This window comes from Micropterus salmoides, unplaced genomic scaffold (assembly GCF_014851395.1).
Source record: "Micropterus salmoides isolate LMB-PRFRI ecotype aquatic unplaced genomic scaffold, ASM1485139v1 Ms_hic_scaffold_7, whole genome shotgun sequence".
NCBI lineage: Eukaryota > Metazoa > Chordata > Actinopteri > Centrarchiformes > Centrarchidae > Micropterus > Micropterus salmoides.
In genome coordinates, this window is record NW_024044459.1 from 23,813,959 (window position 1) to 23,832,432 (window position 18,474).

An 18,474-nucleotide genomic window follows, 5' to 3' on the forward strand; every position below is an offset into this window, starting at 1 on the left:
AGAACAGAGGAAGAGGAACAGGGAGAACAGACAGACACAAAGAGAGAAGAGGGAAAGAGTGGATGAAAGAAAGGATTTGCCAAAATAAATGGATGAACAAAGAAGGAAAAAATAGAATTGACTCATTCACACTTATCTGGGTTCTCTTCCAGTCAGGGCTCATGAAGCTGGGGCTGAATGAAATTTGAAATTCATTCAAATGGCAGAGTATGTCAGAGATCTAGAAGAAACCCTCCGTCTTTCTTATCTCTCTGAGTTTTGCAGCCTGCTTGCTCTGCCTGTGGCCGTTCAGATAGAACCAGTTCACTCTGCAGCTTAACAACTGAGAGAGACTACATCTGAAAATGAGCTGGCCACCTGTTGCCAAACACGTTTTAGAGATACTATGTGTGAGATTTTCTCAAAAATATGTTGCAATGTTGCTGGAAAAAAAAGTTTTGAATCTCTGCACTAATATTTCTTAGAAAATGGTAATTATTTATCAAGAAGACAGAGTCTACAGCCATGTTAGTGACTGTGAGGTTTTGATACAGTGGTGTTTTGAGCTAAACGCTTAAGTTAGCATGCTAACATGCTAACCATTTTTGGTGTCTCTAACCCTAATCCTTATTTGCCATGGCCCTTTGAGCAGGCCATGACACAATGCTAACATGATGATGTTTTGCAGGTATAATGTTTACTATATTTATCGTTTTAGTTTAGTGTGCTAGCATGCTAGCAGTCATGCTAGTTAGGAAAGTTCGCCTGCTAGAGGTGCTAAACGAAAGGTCAATGGATCACCAAAGCCACTAGGATTCATCCTCTGAGGGTTATGAATCTCCGTACCAAATTTCATAGCAACAGCTGTTGAGATATTTCTGTAAAAAAAAAAAAACAGACAACCTCAAAGGTGGCGTTAAAGAAAAAGTCAGGGGATCACAAAAGTATTTAGGCTTTAATTGCGGGGATTATGAGTGGGCCGACTGACAATGCCCTTTCTAAAACTATGCTGCTAGCGTGGTAAAAACAGCATGGAGAGGTTAAAATGAAATGTTCTTAATGTAATTGTGTTACATAAAAAAGCCTGGAGTTTTTAACTGTGAGAGACCAGACCTAACTATTTGCTGTCAGTTTATGAGCAATGAGAAAATCAAATACCCTAATTTAACGTTATTCCATAATTTATAAATAGTGAAAACAAGTAGGATACGTCAATAGTTGGTCCTAGGGGGCTTCCACTTTGTTACTAAACAGTTTGATTTCCAATTTCTTTCCTCACTGAATAAAAAATCAAAGCATCTAAAATTCTTCCCGTTCTTTTCTAACTTTTCCTTGACCCAGCCATCTGTATCTATTCTGTGAGGCAGGTTATGGGAGGAGTGGCAGGGAGTCTCAAAAAGTTTCTCACTCCATGCGGTGCCTGTCTCCTTATCTCAACTTCAACAGTGACTGAAGGATGAGATCTGAGGTTCTGTCCCCTGTAATCTACCAATCCAGTTTTGAGAAAGGGGAGATAGGAAACAAGGATGTTCAGATGCTTAAAGTTAAAAAGAAAAACACAACTGTTCTGCATCGCACACAGACACATACAAGCACCTTGATGGTATCACAGCTGGCATTGAGTTCAGAGGCACAAATTGCCTATTTATGTCAAGGAGAGCTTTTAAAAGCAAAACAAAAACGCAGCTACTGGGTATAAACATATTCATTTAGCTTTGATAAAATGGAATGGCAGGCTATTTATTATTTAAATGAGAATAAAAAAGTCAACCAGAAATAAAACTTTTATATAAAAGTCAGCAGGGTCGTGCGTGTGTGTGTGGGCAGGATCCCTGAAATTGTTGGTGTGCTTTCTACAAACATAATATACAACACAGCATGAGTTTGAATCTGATTCAGATTCTACTGAGAAGATGATCTTGCCCATGTCTCCATTCCCATTTCACATGTTCACCCCAAATACCGATTCTATGTAGAATCTGACCAAAACTTGATTTCTGAGTTAGGGTTTTTACAGATAAAAAACGAAAGAATCACTTAAAGTATCCAACATCCTAGACAGCGCTCTCTCCACTTCCATCATCAAAACACTAAATAAGACAATATACTTTGGAAAGATTGTGCTCATCCCTCCAGTAGAATTCAGAGACTTGGAGAATCAATGCAGAGCAGTATAAAGCTGTTCTGGGGTCTTATTGTGGGCCAAACATCCTTTAATTTGACACCCACCCATCTCTTAGCAGGGTCTGGCCTCCATATCAACATCTGGCCAGCTGTGTCATGATAATATGCCAGATCTAATGTGACATTCTGAACTAAAAGCATATCTCATGGTGATAACTGTTTCTAAATTAGCCCAAGTGCTTTTTACTGCATTATCCACAGTCATTTTATTACATGTCAGCCATCATATGTGCCTGTACCAATATATCAGTGATAAGCCCATATCGTCCAATAACTACTCACTATTCCAGCACACTAGTCATTATTCTGTAAACTAAATTATCAGTGGATGCAGTAAAGTAACTGTTCTGTCAATAAAGACGTGAAGCATAAGTTTAGGGTCAGTGGATAAAACCGATTAAGATGTTTTTGCTTTTCTCAATAACATTCAGACAGAAAACAAAGCTATGCTTTGATTTCTGTCTAACGTCTTATCATTCAAAGGTTGCCCCAGCCACTTTGAAGTTACATCAGACACCCACTTAATTCCGTCTCCCCGCACTTTTGAACTCAGTCGCAGCACGGGGCGGGCAAAGCGTTTGAGTGTAAAGAAATGAGTGTGTCAGACGGAGAGACAGAGAGGAGAAGATAGTCAGAGATGGAGGCTGAACTTTCAAAGGGAGAGCAACAGAAGTTGAGACGGGGGAAAAAAGAGCCGTGGATGGATGCACTGCTGATAGCCCTAAATCACAGCACGCCTCTGTGCCTGCGCCGGTGTGTTGACACAACCTCGGCCAACACTCAAGGACGCTGTTGACTTCCTCTGGTCATTAACAGTTGAAAAACGACTTAATTGAGAGCCAGACCGGCAAGAGTGTGCATTATTTTAAGTGAATATTGTAATATAGCTTGAAGAATAATTAGTAATGGCTCTCTTTGTTGGCATGTGAAATGGATGAGCATTGGTGCGCTGTGGCTTTTTTAAAGTGGAGCTGCATTCATTAGCTATGGAAATGGGTTTTGGGCCAAGTGAATGTGGTGGGGTGGGGGTTTAGTGGTGCATTAGATCTGCCTAACACTAATGGACCTCGCCTCGCGGGCAGAGTAAGTACACTCAGACACACACTCATACAGACTAATGAAAGCACACATGCGTGCACAAATGAACACTTCACATTCTGTGATGGATGTACATTCAAACTTCAACATGAGTGTGTGTGTGTGTGTGTGTGTGTGTGTGTGTGGTGTGTGTGTGTGTGTGTGCGCCTGTCCTTACCAGCAGTGGATTGTAGTAGGCTGGCCCCAGGGTTGTGTCCCTGGGAGGGGGCTGCTGCTTACTGAGCACACCCAGGGCGTCCTCCTCGTAGCCATGGGCTTGGCCCGGGGAAGGAATGGATGGGATATCTGACTGACGAACCAGTCGGAGACTTTTAGCCTGCAGCCACTGTGCGGTGAGAATAAGCAGGAGAAAGACAGGGCGAGTGGGGAGAGAAGTCAGGGTTTGCGATGGAAAGGATGCCCTAGCTTACAAAGTAGCTGAGCACTGCCTAGGGCTAATATAGAGTGAGACTGAGGGAGACAGAGAGAAGGAGCGTGTGGGGGCAGAAGATAAGAAACAAAGGAGGAAAAGGGAAAGGAGGGTGAAAGAAGAAAAGACAGAGGGAGAAGTGTAGAAATAGGAACAGGATGTACTGACTGAACAGGCAATGAAGGCAATTTCAGTCAAAATGCATAAAAGCTATTCTTATAGCTTTCTACAGCTGGGTGTAAGGTGTGCGTGTGTTTGTGTGTGTGTGTGTGTGTGTGTGTGTGTGTGTGTGCTATTCATGTCATTACAGCTAGCATAAAAGGAGGAGAGTGTGAGCATCTCTACTGGGACTCTTTCATGATTGGTCAGTTGTACGAAGTGAGCAAATCATTGGTCTCAATCTAGATCAGACAGAAGTCCTGAGCTAAGTGTTTATTTATGTGTGAATACCCTGGACATAAATTTAACATTACAGGCGAATGGAAAGGGCAACTCAATATCATCTCACTTACCTCCGCACGTAACATGTTTCACTACTACAGTCTCACTGCTGATGAAGCTGCATGCTACTAGACAGGCCATACTATCCATTATTGAAGACCTTTTCTCCAAAGTTCACATATCATGGAAGCTACTTAGTGAGCTATGCGATAAAATTGTTTGCTTGCTTTGAAAGCACTATGTCTTCAATTCTCAAACCACCTGAGACATTATCTTTCAAAGCAAACAGGAGGGAGGGTTCGCTGTGACAAATGTGGGTTTACAAAGCTACAAGGCTCTTCCATTTGTTGAATCTGATGAATAGCGATGATAAACCTGTCAGGGGTGCCTGCCAAAACCTCCTTGTTTCTGGACACCAAACACAAAAGGGTGAGCAAAATTTCAGTGGCTTGTAAAAAGCAGAGGTAATATGGGCACACCGTCTTCAGGCTTTAGTCCGACTGTGTAAGAACGGACAGAATGAGGTCTGACTGCCACTGTTACTGCCACTGTGGATGTTGGATTCATGTTCATCATGGCAATGACACAAATGGGCACCCTTGTCTGTGCCTCCACAGACTGATGAGGCCAGTTAGACGACAGGGAATACAGTACCGAGGTGATTTACAGCTGTTTTGACCAGGACTGACTCCGGAGAGTCAGAGTCCTGGCGGGTCAGGAGAGGTGTCATGTGGGAGGGGAGCGTGCGGGAGGTCGCGGGCATCAGAGAGGCAACAACATTGTGTACAGCCAGAGTATTTTCACATCTAAGTCAATTAATTAGGGGTTTATTGTGACCATACCAGAGTTGTTGATCGTTAAAACAAGGGAAAGACTGGTGAGTTTTTTGTTTTTTCTGTCTCATAAGGAAAGTAGGTGTAAGAATATTTCCTTTCTTGACATTGTGTGAGTTCATTTTGGTGTTTTATTAGTGCCTTGCCACAATTCTGTCTCTGAGCTCTTCAGGCAGTTCCTTTGACCTCATGATTCTCATTTGCTCTGACATGCACTGTGAGCTGTAAGGTCTTATATAGACAGGTGTGTGGCTTTCCTAATCAAGTCCAATCAGTATAATCAAACACAGCGGGACTCATATGAAGGTGTAGAACCATCTCAAGGATGATGAGAAGAAATAGACAGCACCTGAGTTAAATATGAGTGTCACGGCAAAGGGTCTGAATACTTATGACCATGTGATATTTCAGTTTTTCTTTTTTAATAAATTTGCAAAAATTTCTACATTTCTGTTTTTTTCTGTCAAGATGGGGTGCTGAGTGTACATTACTGAGAAATAAAATGAACTTTTTTGATTTTTGGAAAATGGCTGCAATGAAACAAAGAGTGAACATTTTAAAGGGGTCTGAATACTTTCCGTACCCACTGTATATATATTTATAAAATGTATAAAAGCCATCCTACTGCAACAATACACAATAGGCTGGAAGGGGGAAATCTATAATAAATCATTTTCTGTAACTTGACTTCTCATTTACCTTGCCCCAGAACTTCACCCATATGCCTACCATTTTCCTGCCAAGCTTCTGAGCCTGTCCTGCTTTAGCCGTCACAGCCCTGAGCATGTTTCCTGAGGCAGGCAGCACATTGTAGGCCCCAGGGCCTGGAACCTCCGACACTACGTCCTCAAACCGCTTGGAGCGGTTCTGGAGACTGCGGCCACCATGGATGTTTAGCTGAAGACACATAGGTTCAACAGAGAAACAAACAGACACACAATTGAGTCTCAACAGTATATTTTCCTAAACAAATCCCGTCCCATGCTCTCATTCACTATTATTCATTTCATGCCTACCCTAATTAATAGTTTTATATGTTTTAACAGGAAAAAGAAATTCAAGGCAGGCAGTCAAACTAGTTTTTATACAATTTTACTACAATACTGATTGCTTCTCCTCCTCTATTGGTAACTAGTAACACCAACATCATTCTCAAAACATCTCTCAAAATATTCTTGCATAAATCAAAAGTACTCTATATTTCTATATTTTTTATCTCTCTAGTTTCTCCTCCTTGTCCTGTCTTTTCACTCAGGCTCCTCTGTGCTGGACCATCGGCCATCCTGGAACCTCACTCTCTTGCCCATATTGTAATTTTATTATGTCAGTCTATTCTATACACACATCTGTTGTATGTCTGACTGTTGTGGGAGAGGGATCACTCCTCTGTTGCTTTTCCTGAAGTGTGATATTGGGATACAGGCGTCTTTATTTGAACCATATCTTCCTACTTCCTACTTCCTACCTACTGACCAATCTGAGCATTTTATAAAGGTATTCAGCATCACCTAACCCAGTTTATGGTTCTCAGGCACAACCAGGTCTTGATTTTATTGTAAAGAATTGTCTCTGACCTACAGTACCTTGACAGGTGAGGAGTCATACTGTCCAGGTGCTGGTATCATCTCACTGGACTCATTGAATATTGACTGTCTGTTGGTCAAGGACAGGAATGGAGCATAGCCATCTGCAAAAAAAAAGAAAAACATACAATAGTGGAATATGCAAGTTTATGATTGATTCAAAACCAGCAAATATGTGATTATGGTATATTATACTAGACACATTTTATATATTATGTGTTTCCCAGTACTATATATATACACGAAAAGACAAAATAACAGGAAAACAGAAAATATGTATTTATGTTGCACTAATGTTAGCTTATTACTGTCTTTCAGGTAGCCTTAGCATTTTAACGTGCAGATATGTTGATTTTACGGAAGCACATTGCATTCACCAAAGAAAATAAATAGACACCTTATCTTATAATTAGGAGATAAGGATCTCGTAATTACAAGATAAGATGTCATAATTACAAGAAAATATGTCATAATTACGAGATGATATCATAATTACGAGATCAGGATCTCATAATTACTAGATAATAGTAAAGTTGCAAATAGCCTATATTCACAGATTCGAGCTTCCGGGATCAATAACTCCTAAGCAAAATATGTTTAAAGCACAAACGACGCCTCTTTATTATCGTAGTTAAGTAGACCACAAGCTACCTACATTTTCACATGAATGAGTGGCACAAATACCATTGTTCTCTACGTGCAGATGGCTGTGAGACGAGTGCGCAGGGACCGTCTTTATTGATCCCGCAAGTTTGAATCTGTGTATAATACGGTATTTCATAGTAAAGGTGGCATTTATTACTGAACTCAGTAATAAATGGCACATTTCCAGTTATCTCGTAATAACGAGATCTTTTCTCTAATTATGACATCTTATCTCGTAATTATGACATCTTTTCTTTTTTCTTTGGTGAATGCAATGCGCTTCCGTATGATTTAAATAGGCCTACATTTTGGCCTACATTTTCCTTGAGGGTTAAAAATAAGAAGCAGGTGGATTTCTTGACATAAAACGTTTTTTTTTTCAATCTTCATTTGTAGCTACCTTATTCCTACCTGATAGTTTAGTATCGCCCCCGGTGACATCATATGAACCGGGGCCAACTGTAGCTGGAGTGCCGCTTGTTGTCATGGAGGTCAGTCTTGGAGCTCGTCCATACATTTTAACGTTACCCTGCGCTTAAAACAGACCGGTTGTTTAACTGAACTTTCACGTCACAGAGACACACGCTAGAGTCGGCCCCAAATCGAAATATAGTTCTCACTTTATCATATTTGGTAAGCCCCGAGATTAAAACTTCCCCCCACGGCTCTCTTTACAGTCCTCGGCCTTTTCTGCACTCGCGGACGCGCACACGCCTCCTGTGTGAGTCCGGCTCCTTGCGTCGTTGCTTGGATACTGCATGTCGTTACACACCACAGTTACAGTAACAGGTGTTACGCCGAATTCTGCATGCCCACTGAAAATCAAGTAGGCCTGGCCTACTGGGCCTACTGCTTAAAGCGCTATAATAGGCCTATTCTTTGTGGGGTTCATCAAAGGTGATAAATGATTCGTATATTATTATGAACGTTTAGAGTCGTCAATATGTAATAACAGATAGCCTAGTAGATTCCGCAAATGTAGGCTGTACTGTGAAAACTGCATTTGATCAATCTGCACAGAAAAGTGTCTGAAAAGACCTTAACATGTGGATGCGTAGCCTACTTCGGCAGAAGAGATTTTCTAAGCTACCTGCCAAGATTTGCATTCATCGGTTTTCTCCGGATATAGGCCTAGGTTGTGTTACCTACAGCGAGGTGGATGCAATTCTCTGCGGGCATGTAGCCTAGAGTTCAGCATCAAACTGTAGGAAACAACGTAAGGTTAGGTATTGGGTCTACAGTATCTCCCTTGATATTTTCTACCACGTGTATCACTTGGATATTTCTTGTAAGTCTAATGAATTATTTTGCTATTATTACTATTATTGGTTTAGCACGCATATTTGTGACACCATCCTGGAATTAACTATGCACCTACTACAAAATGTCCTAAGATAAATTGTACATCCTATGCATATTTTAATGGTTAGACCATAGTCCAATCCTACCATCTAGTGGGTGACTCCAACCATCCATTTATCTGTCCCTAAAGTGGGCCAGTTAGTGTGATTAAACATATTTCAGCAACAGGGTTTGCCTGTTTCTGTATTAATAACTGCTAATCCTGCATTTGCCCTTATTGTGCCACAATTTTCCTGTTATCATCATTTGTAGTCTTGACCGACTTCTTCCTGCACTATTAGCCTGGCCCACAATGCGGATAATGAGACCTCAGGGAAAGCCCTCCATGTAACAAGTGCTTCTCTGAAATGGCAGTGAACTGCATCTTTAATACAATACTGTCATGTCTCATAAGCAGGAGGTTTCCAATGCAGGCTGATATTTGATTTGTCAAATGTTATTAATCATCCATAAGGAAAACTTAGGGTTGTTGCTGTGTATCCAATGAACACAGCAACAACAATTGAAGTCATATTTAAACTGGTGAGTAATATTGCATTAGTGACATGATTGTTGTGACTTTAGCGGGCAACTTGTCACTGGTGCAGTAAATTGCAATCATCGTTACCAGTGTTGGGAGTAACGCGTTACAAAAGTAACATAATTACAGTAATGTAGGCCTGTTGCTTTTTGCTTTAACGCAGAAGCCTAATACTGTATAACGCATTACTAAAAATAAATCGTAATTTTTATACCCGTTACAATCTCAGTAACGCTCGTTACAACGCATTTTAACCCGAAATTAATTTGTTTATTTTGTTTTTTAATAATTCACACCGAGAAACATTTCAGAGATTGTAGGCAGGGTACAGACTACGGGGGAGCTTGGCTCCTCTTAACAAGACGTCATGTGTAAATAGATTTCTATAGGCTGTGTGTTTGTGCTTTAATGAATTACTTTTATGAACAGAGAGGCTGCTGTTCATCCTGATCGATCCTGTTATTTGATCCCATAGACATTCAACAGTTGAGTTAAGAAACCCTTATATTGTTATCTGACACAACGTCAGACTACATTAAATAGCCTACATAAAAAAGGTCTGACCAAAGGCATTTATTAGTTTCTGACTCTGGGAAGGTGGGGAAAAAATAAAATTCCCCTAAACTACTGTATCTCTGAAATTTTCCCTTAATCATATTAGATTACATTTAGTCATTTAGCTGACACTTTCATCCAAAGCAATTTACACTTGCTATTTATATCAGAGGTCGCATGCCACTGGAGCAACTAGGAGTTAAGTGTCTTGCTCAGGGACACATTGCATCCTCAGCATTGAATGTAGTTTATTTCTGTTTAGCATTTTTTAATTGCTTCTATGTCAATGGATATTGTCTGCTATGTAGCAGAAGGGAGTTACAAACTCAATTTCACTATATAACCTGTTATACTGTGACAAAATAAATCTACCTACCTACTATGGTAGACGTGTCGCAGTGGGAATGGAACCTGGGTCTCTCACACCAAAGGCGGAATAAAATAATAACTAATATTTTTTCACTTCCATTCACTGAGCCTCCCCAAAACATTTCGGAGCCGCCCTGGGAAGGCCTGCCTCACACCTCTGTTAAAAGTGATATCCCTTTCCTCCAAAACTCACATTACATTTCTTCACTTCTATACCATGTCAGCAAGACCAGAACAGAAGGTGTTCAATGAAAACTGCACCAGTGAAAGTAGTACTCATACAACTGAAAATTTCATTACCCTAAGATGTTGACCATATCATAGCAGAAAACATACTTGTTGTCTTTTAAGGGATCTGGATGCAAGTGAAGTTAAGAAAACATTTTGATCAGTTTTGTTGTTTGAAAATTTGTGTTACTTGAAACACAGCAAACAATGCTGAAAAACAAGGAATGTAAAGATGTTCTGCATCAAATTAGCAACTTTTCTTGTAAAAATGTTCAATCTTCTCTTTCCTTATGATGAGCACAACTAATTGATTAAAAATTAGACAAAATCAGGTATAATTGAATAGAGTAATTTTGTTTTTCTAACAGAATTATGACTATCAAAATTTGCTGCCTAAGACTTGGCTTGGGGTTTATTAAACTACAGCTAAATCTATTTAACTATTATTGTGTAGTTGTAGACACTGATATAGGGAGACTGAACGATGCAGAGACATGTCTTTGTCCAAGCATGACAGAGCTGATATGAGGTACAACTTGATGCTTGATGTGCAGGAAGCAACACCAGAGATCCATGGAGCATAGACTACTTTATGATACAGCTGAACATGATGCTTTCATTAGCAAAAAGAATGGACTGAGAAAAAAATAAGGGAGGCCAGTGAGACTACTTGATCACTGGAGGGCAGCAGCAAGCTTCAGATGAGTCTCTCATTCATGCCTCACATGCAGACAAGCGATGCCTTTAAAGATAATCGGAAACATTGCAACCACAGAAGCAGGAAGTGTTTCAAAGGCAAAGAGGATTTAAACTAAATGTAATAAATTGCCCATGTGCTTATTAATTTGGTACTCTAAATAGTGTTGATGAGTATGAGTATTTATTGCATTTTTGTATGTTTCAAGGCGACACACGGGCTACATGTCTTTTGCAAACAAACCAATATAAACACCAATTAGGATAATTACGGATATCGTGATCACTATTCTTAGAAGAGTCGCTAATTGTCGTTTGGTAAGATTGACGCTGCAACCATTAATCTATTGGTTTTTTCACACGATCCTTTTTTTATTTCGTCCGCAGGCACGACATGACAAGCCACTTCAGGGCGCGGAAGAAGAAGTTTTCGAGGCGCTTTGAAGGCAACAAAGGTTATCACCGCCACCACCATCACAGTCATCCCTCAGCAAGGTCTCACCTTAGGCAGCTAATCTGATTTACCGTCCGTTTTCTTGAGACATTTTGATAAACATTTCTGCTTAACATCTCGGGACGTCTGGTGCCATGAAGGGAATCAGGGTTTTTGTGGTTTTCTTGGTGCTTTCCGCGTCTCTGTTGTGCACAACCGAAGCGGGCAGGAGCAGAACCAGCAACCAGAACAGCTTCCGACGGGCAGCTAACGGTATCTACCAGACTCTGAGCAGTGTTTTCGGGGAGGATAACATTAGAGGGTTATACAAGGTGAGTGTGGGACATGTGTTGTCCAGATAGCAGCTCGCTTCGGCTGTGGCTTGTAGAAGCTACCAGAATGGCGAACAGGAAAAAAACGCACCCTGCCGGGGCCTGGTCAACAACGGATGCCATTTTGAAAAATTAGCTATTTTTCCATCTAGAGAAGATGTCAGGTCATGTAGCGATGCCGCAAACAATAAAATGGGGAAATTCTATAATTTGTTCGTGTAATCCGTGCTGCCATTCATTTTAACGTTGAGTCCATCAGCAGGTGCATCTAATGTCACCACACAAATGGCAGGTAACCACATTGGTCCAGGCCAGAACAGCTGGTTTTTTTATGTCGCTTTCGTGTCCAAATTATTATAAAGCTAATCATGCTAAGGAAACACATTAGCTTGTGTGCTCTCATTCATTGGTCCCGCTGCACTTCCTGCATTTCGAAATCTATGTTATTTCCTGCGCGTACCCGCCAAAGCAAGGCAAAGTGACACGTGTTAGGTTGCACACGGCAGCTTTAGCTGGCATTAACATATGCCCTTGTGGATCGTGTCTTAATTAAAATACAGTAAAGAAAGGATTTAAAATAAAATCAGTTAAATTCAGGTAAGGCTCTCCTCTAAAATTATGTTTTAAGAAGGGACATAAGAGTTCACTGACTCAGCCATCCTGATTTCCTCAGGTGGCTGTTCCAGAGCCTCAGGACCCTTACTGCAAACGCTCTGTCCCCTTACTGCAAACGCTCTGTCCCCTTTAGTTTTCAGCTGAGACTCTTGAACAGGTCTGAGATATAACAGGGAGAGGGGCCATGAAGAGCTTTGAAAGTAAGTCATTCTAAAACATTGGGAGCCAGTGTAATGAAACTAAAACCGGGGTGATGTGATAACAACATACACATTGAGACTTACTGATTAAAGTTATGGAAAGCGCAGCTGCACACAATACAGCAGACTCCTCATCAATGGCTGACATGATCAGCAAAAATGTAAATTTGTTTGTCGGCCTTCTAACTGATGTTGATTTTCAACTGACATTGAATAGACCTTCTGTGGTGAGGGATATTGTGACTTGTCAAATACGACACAATGATACTAATATCCTTAATAAAAGTTGCAATCAATAGATGTCCCAGATGCCTTGATTTTTCATCTGTGATGGGCTATTAAAGTTTGTAGGCAGTACCATGGGTTGCTTGCTTCCCAACAAGAGTCTGCTTTCAGTGTGAAAAAGGCACCTGTTGCTATAATAGTGTTTAATCAGTCTTTCTAGCCTGTTACTGTTGTATACCACCTTTTAATTGTCTATTCAGTTGATAAAGAAAAATAGTTGGTTTGTTCAATTGTTGCAGGTTTTTTTTTTTTTTTTTAGGCACAAAGGCCTTTTAGAAAGGGACTCAGAGAAATGTAAATGGCTTTATGCGTTGTACATGTACATTGTTCAAATTTCTGTTCTTTTTTTAATTAACAAGTTCAAAAGCTGTTATGTCACTTCCCCAAATCTGTAGTGACAGGTTTTAGTGCAGTCCATTCCGTATTGAAGGCTTCATAAGATGGCACAACAGATGGCACCTAGAGCGACAAGCTAACAAAACATTGTTTTGCTTAAGGTTAAACGTGGACAATGCTAACAAAACATTGTGGCTACTCTGTGATACTGTACTTAAAGGCAGCTACTGTGAGCAAAGAGTGGCTATCTTGTTGATTAGAGAATTATTTGGTAATCATGATTATTGCACAACTGTGTCGACTTAAGCAACAACACTGCTGTCCTCTTCTTACCATCAGTTCTGTTTTTACAGTTAGATATGTTGTTCATGTTATATTAAGGTAAATATTAATTGTGTATAGGGCTTTAATTTAGCTGGCATAAACTGATGTTAGGCGGGATAAACTGTTGTGTACATTTGCTTTACTTTTACAATGTGCTAAATAATTATTTGGTGGTGATGGTGCAGTCTATAAAACTCATGCCTTTGGTGTTGGAGACTTGGGTTCGATGTGTCACAGTGGGACACATCCACCAATGTGTCTCTGAGCAAGACACTCCCTAACTGCTCCTGAGGTGTGCGGCCTCTGACGTATATAGCAATTGTATGTCACTTTGGATAAAAGCATCAGATAAATGAATGTAACGTAATGTTTCTCTCTAAAACAAGAAATATTCAACTGATCCTTCTGTATGTACTGTAGGTCTAGACTAAAGATTTAATATGATGGGTAAACAGTGTTACCATTCTGTCTTTTTTGTTTTTGTAGTTTTTCTCCAAAACAACGGAGCGGTTTGTCCATGGAGTGGACTCTTTTCTCGATACCATCTGGAAGATATGGTCCGATTTGCTAGATGTTATGGGCATCGACTGTAAGTTTAAATCTATTATGACATCAAAGAAAGATAGGCACAAATAGTATGCTTTACAATTTTTTTTTTTTTTATGATTTTAGACCATCTACTTCCTCTTCTCTCTTTCTTCCCTCTGCAGCCTCAAACCTCAGCCACTACTTCAGCACCACATCCCTCACCAACTCTCCGGCACGCGCCCTGCTCCTGGTTGCCGCTGTACTCGTGGCCTACTGGTTCCTCTCCATGTTCCTTGGGGGTTTCTTTTACCTGTTGCACGCTGTGTTCGGTCGCTTCTTCTGGCTAGCACGCATGACGCTCTTCGCCCTGTCTTGCCTCTACATCCTGCAGAAGTTTGAGGGTGACCCTGAGCGAGCTGTGCTGCCGCTGTGCTTCATCATGGCCGTGTACTTCATGACGGGGCCTGTGGGAGCGTACTGGCGTCGGGGAGGCGGGGCAGGTTCACTGGAAGAGAAAATCGACCACCTGGACACTCAGATCAGGTTGCTTAACATCAGGCTGAGCCGTGTCATAGACGGCCTGGAACGCCCCGGGGAGCAGTAGGTGGCAGCAAGGATGTGGGGGAGGGAGGGGATAATGTAGAAACAGCTGCAGCTGATGTCAGAATGCTGTTTTCCTGTACACATCTTCAGCAACATGACTACTGGGTATTTACAACTCTATTGTCAGATGGGGGACAAAACTAGATTTGAAAACAGTATTTTAACTTCTTGAGTTGATTTTAGTTGCAGAATACCTAAAAATCCACAGCGGTGTGGACAGTTGACTGGGAGTTTACGCAAATCAACCAAACAACAGTTTTTCTTTAATTGTTTTTGCTACATCTGGGCGGAAGTCATCAGAGAGATGTCCATGGTTTTCTAAATGCTGGCCTAATTCTACACCTCAGCTACTTTTGAGAAACTCCCACGTTAGGGCTTGAATTTCTGGTGTTTGGATAAGTGTTGTCAAAGCTTGTGCTAATTGAATAAGCATTTTATGCATCTTTGTTTGTTTCTATCCTTGTGAATAACCTGGGGATTACGATTCTTGCACAGGTTTGTCCGCAAAAATGTTTTCCCCTTTTTTGAAACTATTGAAGGGAAAGGGGTTAGGTGTATGACGCAGGGGGCCGATACAAACATGTTATTTCTAATATGTAAAAATCCTCAAGATGTTGGATAGTTCATAGTAAGATTTATTTATTCACTTTTCCATCCAAAATGTTTAAATCACGTAGATGCAGTTTGTTTCACCGTTCCATAGTGGCAATAGTTTGACATCCGGACCACGTTTTCATCATTTGTGTGTATAGATGTGAGCAAATGCATCTGGGTGACTTACTGGAAGGTGTGCAAATGCATAAGTGTGTGTGTGTGTGTGTGTGTGTGTGTGTGTGTTTCAAGCTTGTGAAATGGAAAAGCACTGTGTCAAAAAGTCACCATCAGACTAGAAGAAAATGCAAAGGCAGCAATATCTCAGGGACTCAACCAACACATAGATTTGGAAAAGAGATATCAAGTATATTAAAATCATGTCTTGGTCTCTTTGAGTCACTTCACAGTTTTTCAGATATGGTTTGAAATCTGTCTCAGTACTTTACAATACATACTGATAAATGGGTGTGCAGTTTGTCTTTTTGCATCATGTTGAAATTGCAGTGTTTAGATTTTTTGTTTAATACTAGCATGGCAGCTAGTGGTTCTAAAGTTAAATTTGGTAGTGTTCTTCAATAGTAGGTCTTTAACTACTGAAAATGTTTGATTAATCAATCAGTTGTTTGGTCTGTAAAATGTCAGAAAGTGATGAAAAATGTCAGTGTATCCCAAAGCCCAAGATGATGCCCTCAAATGTCTTGTTTTGTCCACAGCCTAAAGATATTCAGTTTTCTTTTTTTAAGATATTCACTTTACTGTCATAGACAAGTGAAGAAACTCAAACCACTTGAAATTGTTGGCGATAAATGTAATAGTTGACAACTAATCGATTACTTGTTGCACCTCTAACAAATAGCATTTTAACATTTTTTAAATGTGTGAACTCACAAGCATATTATCCACAAATGTGTAGAACAGTCGTTTTGAGTCACGTCACTCTGGCGAAGGGGGATAAATTTCTCAAACTGGTTACAGATTAAATTAGGTCTAGTGCCTTTGATTCTGTGGCAAAAATACAAGCTTGTACTGTACAACCTCATGTGACCCTGCATCAGAAAAGTCAGGCTTCAAGCCGTTGTATATTATTCTAAATTGTTTCATGTTAGTGTGTAATAAGAGCTCTTACCAGTAACTTAATGAGATTTACAACCAGCCTGATTGATACAGCGTAACATTGTTAAAACTGTGTGTTGTATACATGCTTAGTGTGCACCTCTGGAGCCAACTCTAGTTAGTTTGAAAGGCCTCTTTATGTTTTATTATTTCTGCCTTTTGGATTTTATATTTCTCTTCATGTACTGTTGTTAACAGACTGGGACTTTCCCCTGCCATGCTCCTCTATGTTTAACACACATCTTCATCTAGTCATATTCCCCTTGGCGCAGCTTTTTGTCAGTTCAATTAAATCTGGACTGTGTAAACACGTTTTTATATAAATGGTCCTAATGCTGTGCAAACTTTGGGGAGAAATTGTTGCTTTCAGTGTCTCAGGAGAAAGATTGAATAAATAAGGACACAAACGAGTAATGCTGTAGGATCTTACAGCTCTTACATTACTGAGGCCAAAGAACCAACTAGTATTTACACCCCTGACACTCAGATCAAGAATCTCCTCAGCAACTATTAGTATGTGTGAGATGCTTTGGGATGCATTTTTTACCCCACTCCCAATGTTTCTCAGTGTAGCAAGGGTGCAGTGTTAATATTCTTTGAGAAGGAAGGTGTTGCATCACCGCAATACCAGGTACAGACACATGGACTCTGGCTATTTCTCAGCACATGCAGATAATCCCCATTACATACAGTGGTTGGATTTCAGATATTCTTATTAGGCCTTGCTTACCATCTTCATCTTGCAATTAAGGCTTGGTGCAGCAAAATACAACGTTTGCATTAAGGTTAACTTAATGTATATCAATGGTTTGAAAATCAAACGCACCCAGATCGTTCCTGCACTTGCCCTCCAAACCCCCCGCTGGCCCACATAGCCAAATTATTGCATGCTATGTTTTTATGTCTGTAATGTTATGTTGTTGACTTGCTAGATAGAGAACCATTCCAAAATTTGATGTGATGAATTAGCCAGAGGTTTTGATTTGTATTATTTTACATATATATATTGTATTATGAGTCTTATTTTTCTGTACCATTACAGCCAACATTTGCACTGATGACTGTGCTGTATTGACCAAATGATCACGTACGAGGGCTGTTTCACATTACTAAAGTTGACACAACCCCTTTGAATTGTTTCTCTCATACCATCATCACAGCTGTTCTGTTTCTGTGACCTCTGACATGAAGTTTTCATTCATTCGCAGAGGTGAAGCCGACTTGATCCTGGTGTCTTGTAGTGTGTGGTTACAGTCTGTAGCCAATGACTTGTGTATGTTTTACTAATGACAGCATGTGTGATTTTTTTTATTTTTTATTTTATTTTATTTTTTGAAGGTGTTATCTGAATAGTAATCATATGTTGTTGAAGGAAGGTTTTACAGTCTAGCAATCTTAGATGCATGTCACAGAAGTGTGATACTGTATTACAGTGGCTTCTGGACTCCAAAAAGATTCAGGATTTTAAGGGGTGCTTGTCAGATATTTTTTAGAAACTGTTGGAGAAAAAAAGAACGAGGAGTGAAATTATTTCTCTTCAAAATCACACTGTTTTTATTAATTATTTCTATCAAAAAGTGCTGAGATAAAGTATACAAGTTCTCTTCCATGATATGAGTTGCTGCTAGCTGTAGGCTCATACCACGCTGAAAGATGCCTGTGCAACTTTGCTGGTATCTCTCAGATCTGGATTGAATGCTATATTCAGATTATATTTATTCTGTTCTTACACTGCCTGTTGAATGGCTAGTAATTCCATTCATTTAATGTACTGTATTCTACTTATTCCTATTATTCCATGTAGCCTGCTTTCTCTAACATACCAATGTCTTTCTTTGCCAGTCTGCAATTGTTTGCATCTTGAATTTTGAAATAGATGTAGACTTCTTATTTTGTCAATTAATACTTTTAGACTTTTTTTTAATTTTTTTTTTAAATCAGATTATTTCTGTACATCACTGGTGTGGCAAGCCACAAGCTTTTCTGCCTGCTGTTTCCTACTCTGTTTGTGTGTCTTTATCAAACCCTGTTGATGGCTTAATGGTTCTTATTTGTGTCAAAAGTGAAAATGAGGTCCAGGTTTGATTAAATTAAACACCAGTCTGACAAAGTCTACTTTCTCACTTTATTTATAATTTCATATAGCTGTGTGCAAAGTGTGAATGTTTATATATATATATATTTTAAATAAATAAATAAAGTAGTTCAG

The 18,474-nt window shown here is 39.9% G+C and overlaps 2 protein-coding genes across 5 annotated transcripts in view; one reads left to right on the forward strand and one right to left on the reverse strand.

Moving 5' to 3' along the window:
* Positions 1-11,455, reverse strand: part of stpg2 (sperm-tail PG-rich repeat containing 2) — a 65,947-nt gene extending 54,492 nt beyond the window's left edge. The window contains exons 1-5 of one of the 4 annotated variants that reach the window (XM_038702908.1): positions 11,405-11,455; positions 7,584-7,701; positions 6,528-6,631; positions 5,674-5,841; positions 3,419-3,586 (exon numbers count right to left, since the gene is read on the reverse strand). In XM_038702908.1, the coding sequence (XP_038558836.1) occupies positions 3,419-3,586; positions 5,674-5,841; positions 6,528-6,631; positions 7,584-7,689 (546 nt within the window). In that variant the 5' untranslated portion in view covers positions 7,690-7,701; positions 11,405-11,455. Of the gene's footprint in view, positions 1-3,418; positions 3,587-5,673; positions 5,842-6,527; positions 6,632-7,583; positions 7,885-11,404 lie in introns of those variants that run through there. The other 3 variants (XM_038702907.1, XR_005442426.1, XM_038702906.1) reach the window with 3 other exon arrangements.
* Positions 11,286-18,375, forward strand: LOC119891351 (bri3 binding protein). The gene is made up of 3 exons (XM_038702913.1): positions 11,286-11,667; positions 13,914-14,016; positions 14,138-18,375. Exons 1-3 carry the CDS (start codon positions 11,491-11,493, stop codon positions 14,557-14,559), a joined length of 702 nt encoding a protein of 233 aa, XP_038558841.1. The 5' UTR covers positions 11,286-11,490; the 3' UTR covers positions 14,560-18,375.
* Positions 18,376-18,474: the final 99 nt, after the last annotated feature.

Excerpts from the sequence above, each read along its gene's own strand:
- LOC119891351 (XM_038702913.1), top strand. The coding sequence starts at position 11,491 with ATGAAGGGAATCAGGGTTTTTGTGGTTTTCTTGGTGCTTTCCGCGTCT. Across the intron at positions 11,668-13,913 it reads ACATTAGAGGGTTATACAAG|TTTTTCTCCAAAACAACGGA; the intron begins GTGAGTGTGGGA and ends TTGTTTTTGTAG. Across the intron at positions 14,017-14,137 it reads AGATGTTATGGGCATCGACT|CCTCAAACCTCAGCCACTAC; the intron begins GTAAGTTTAAAT and ends TTCCCTCTGCAG.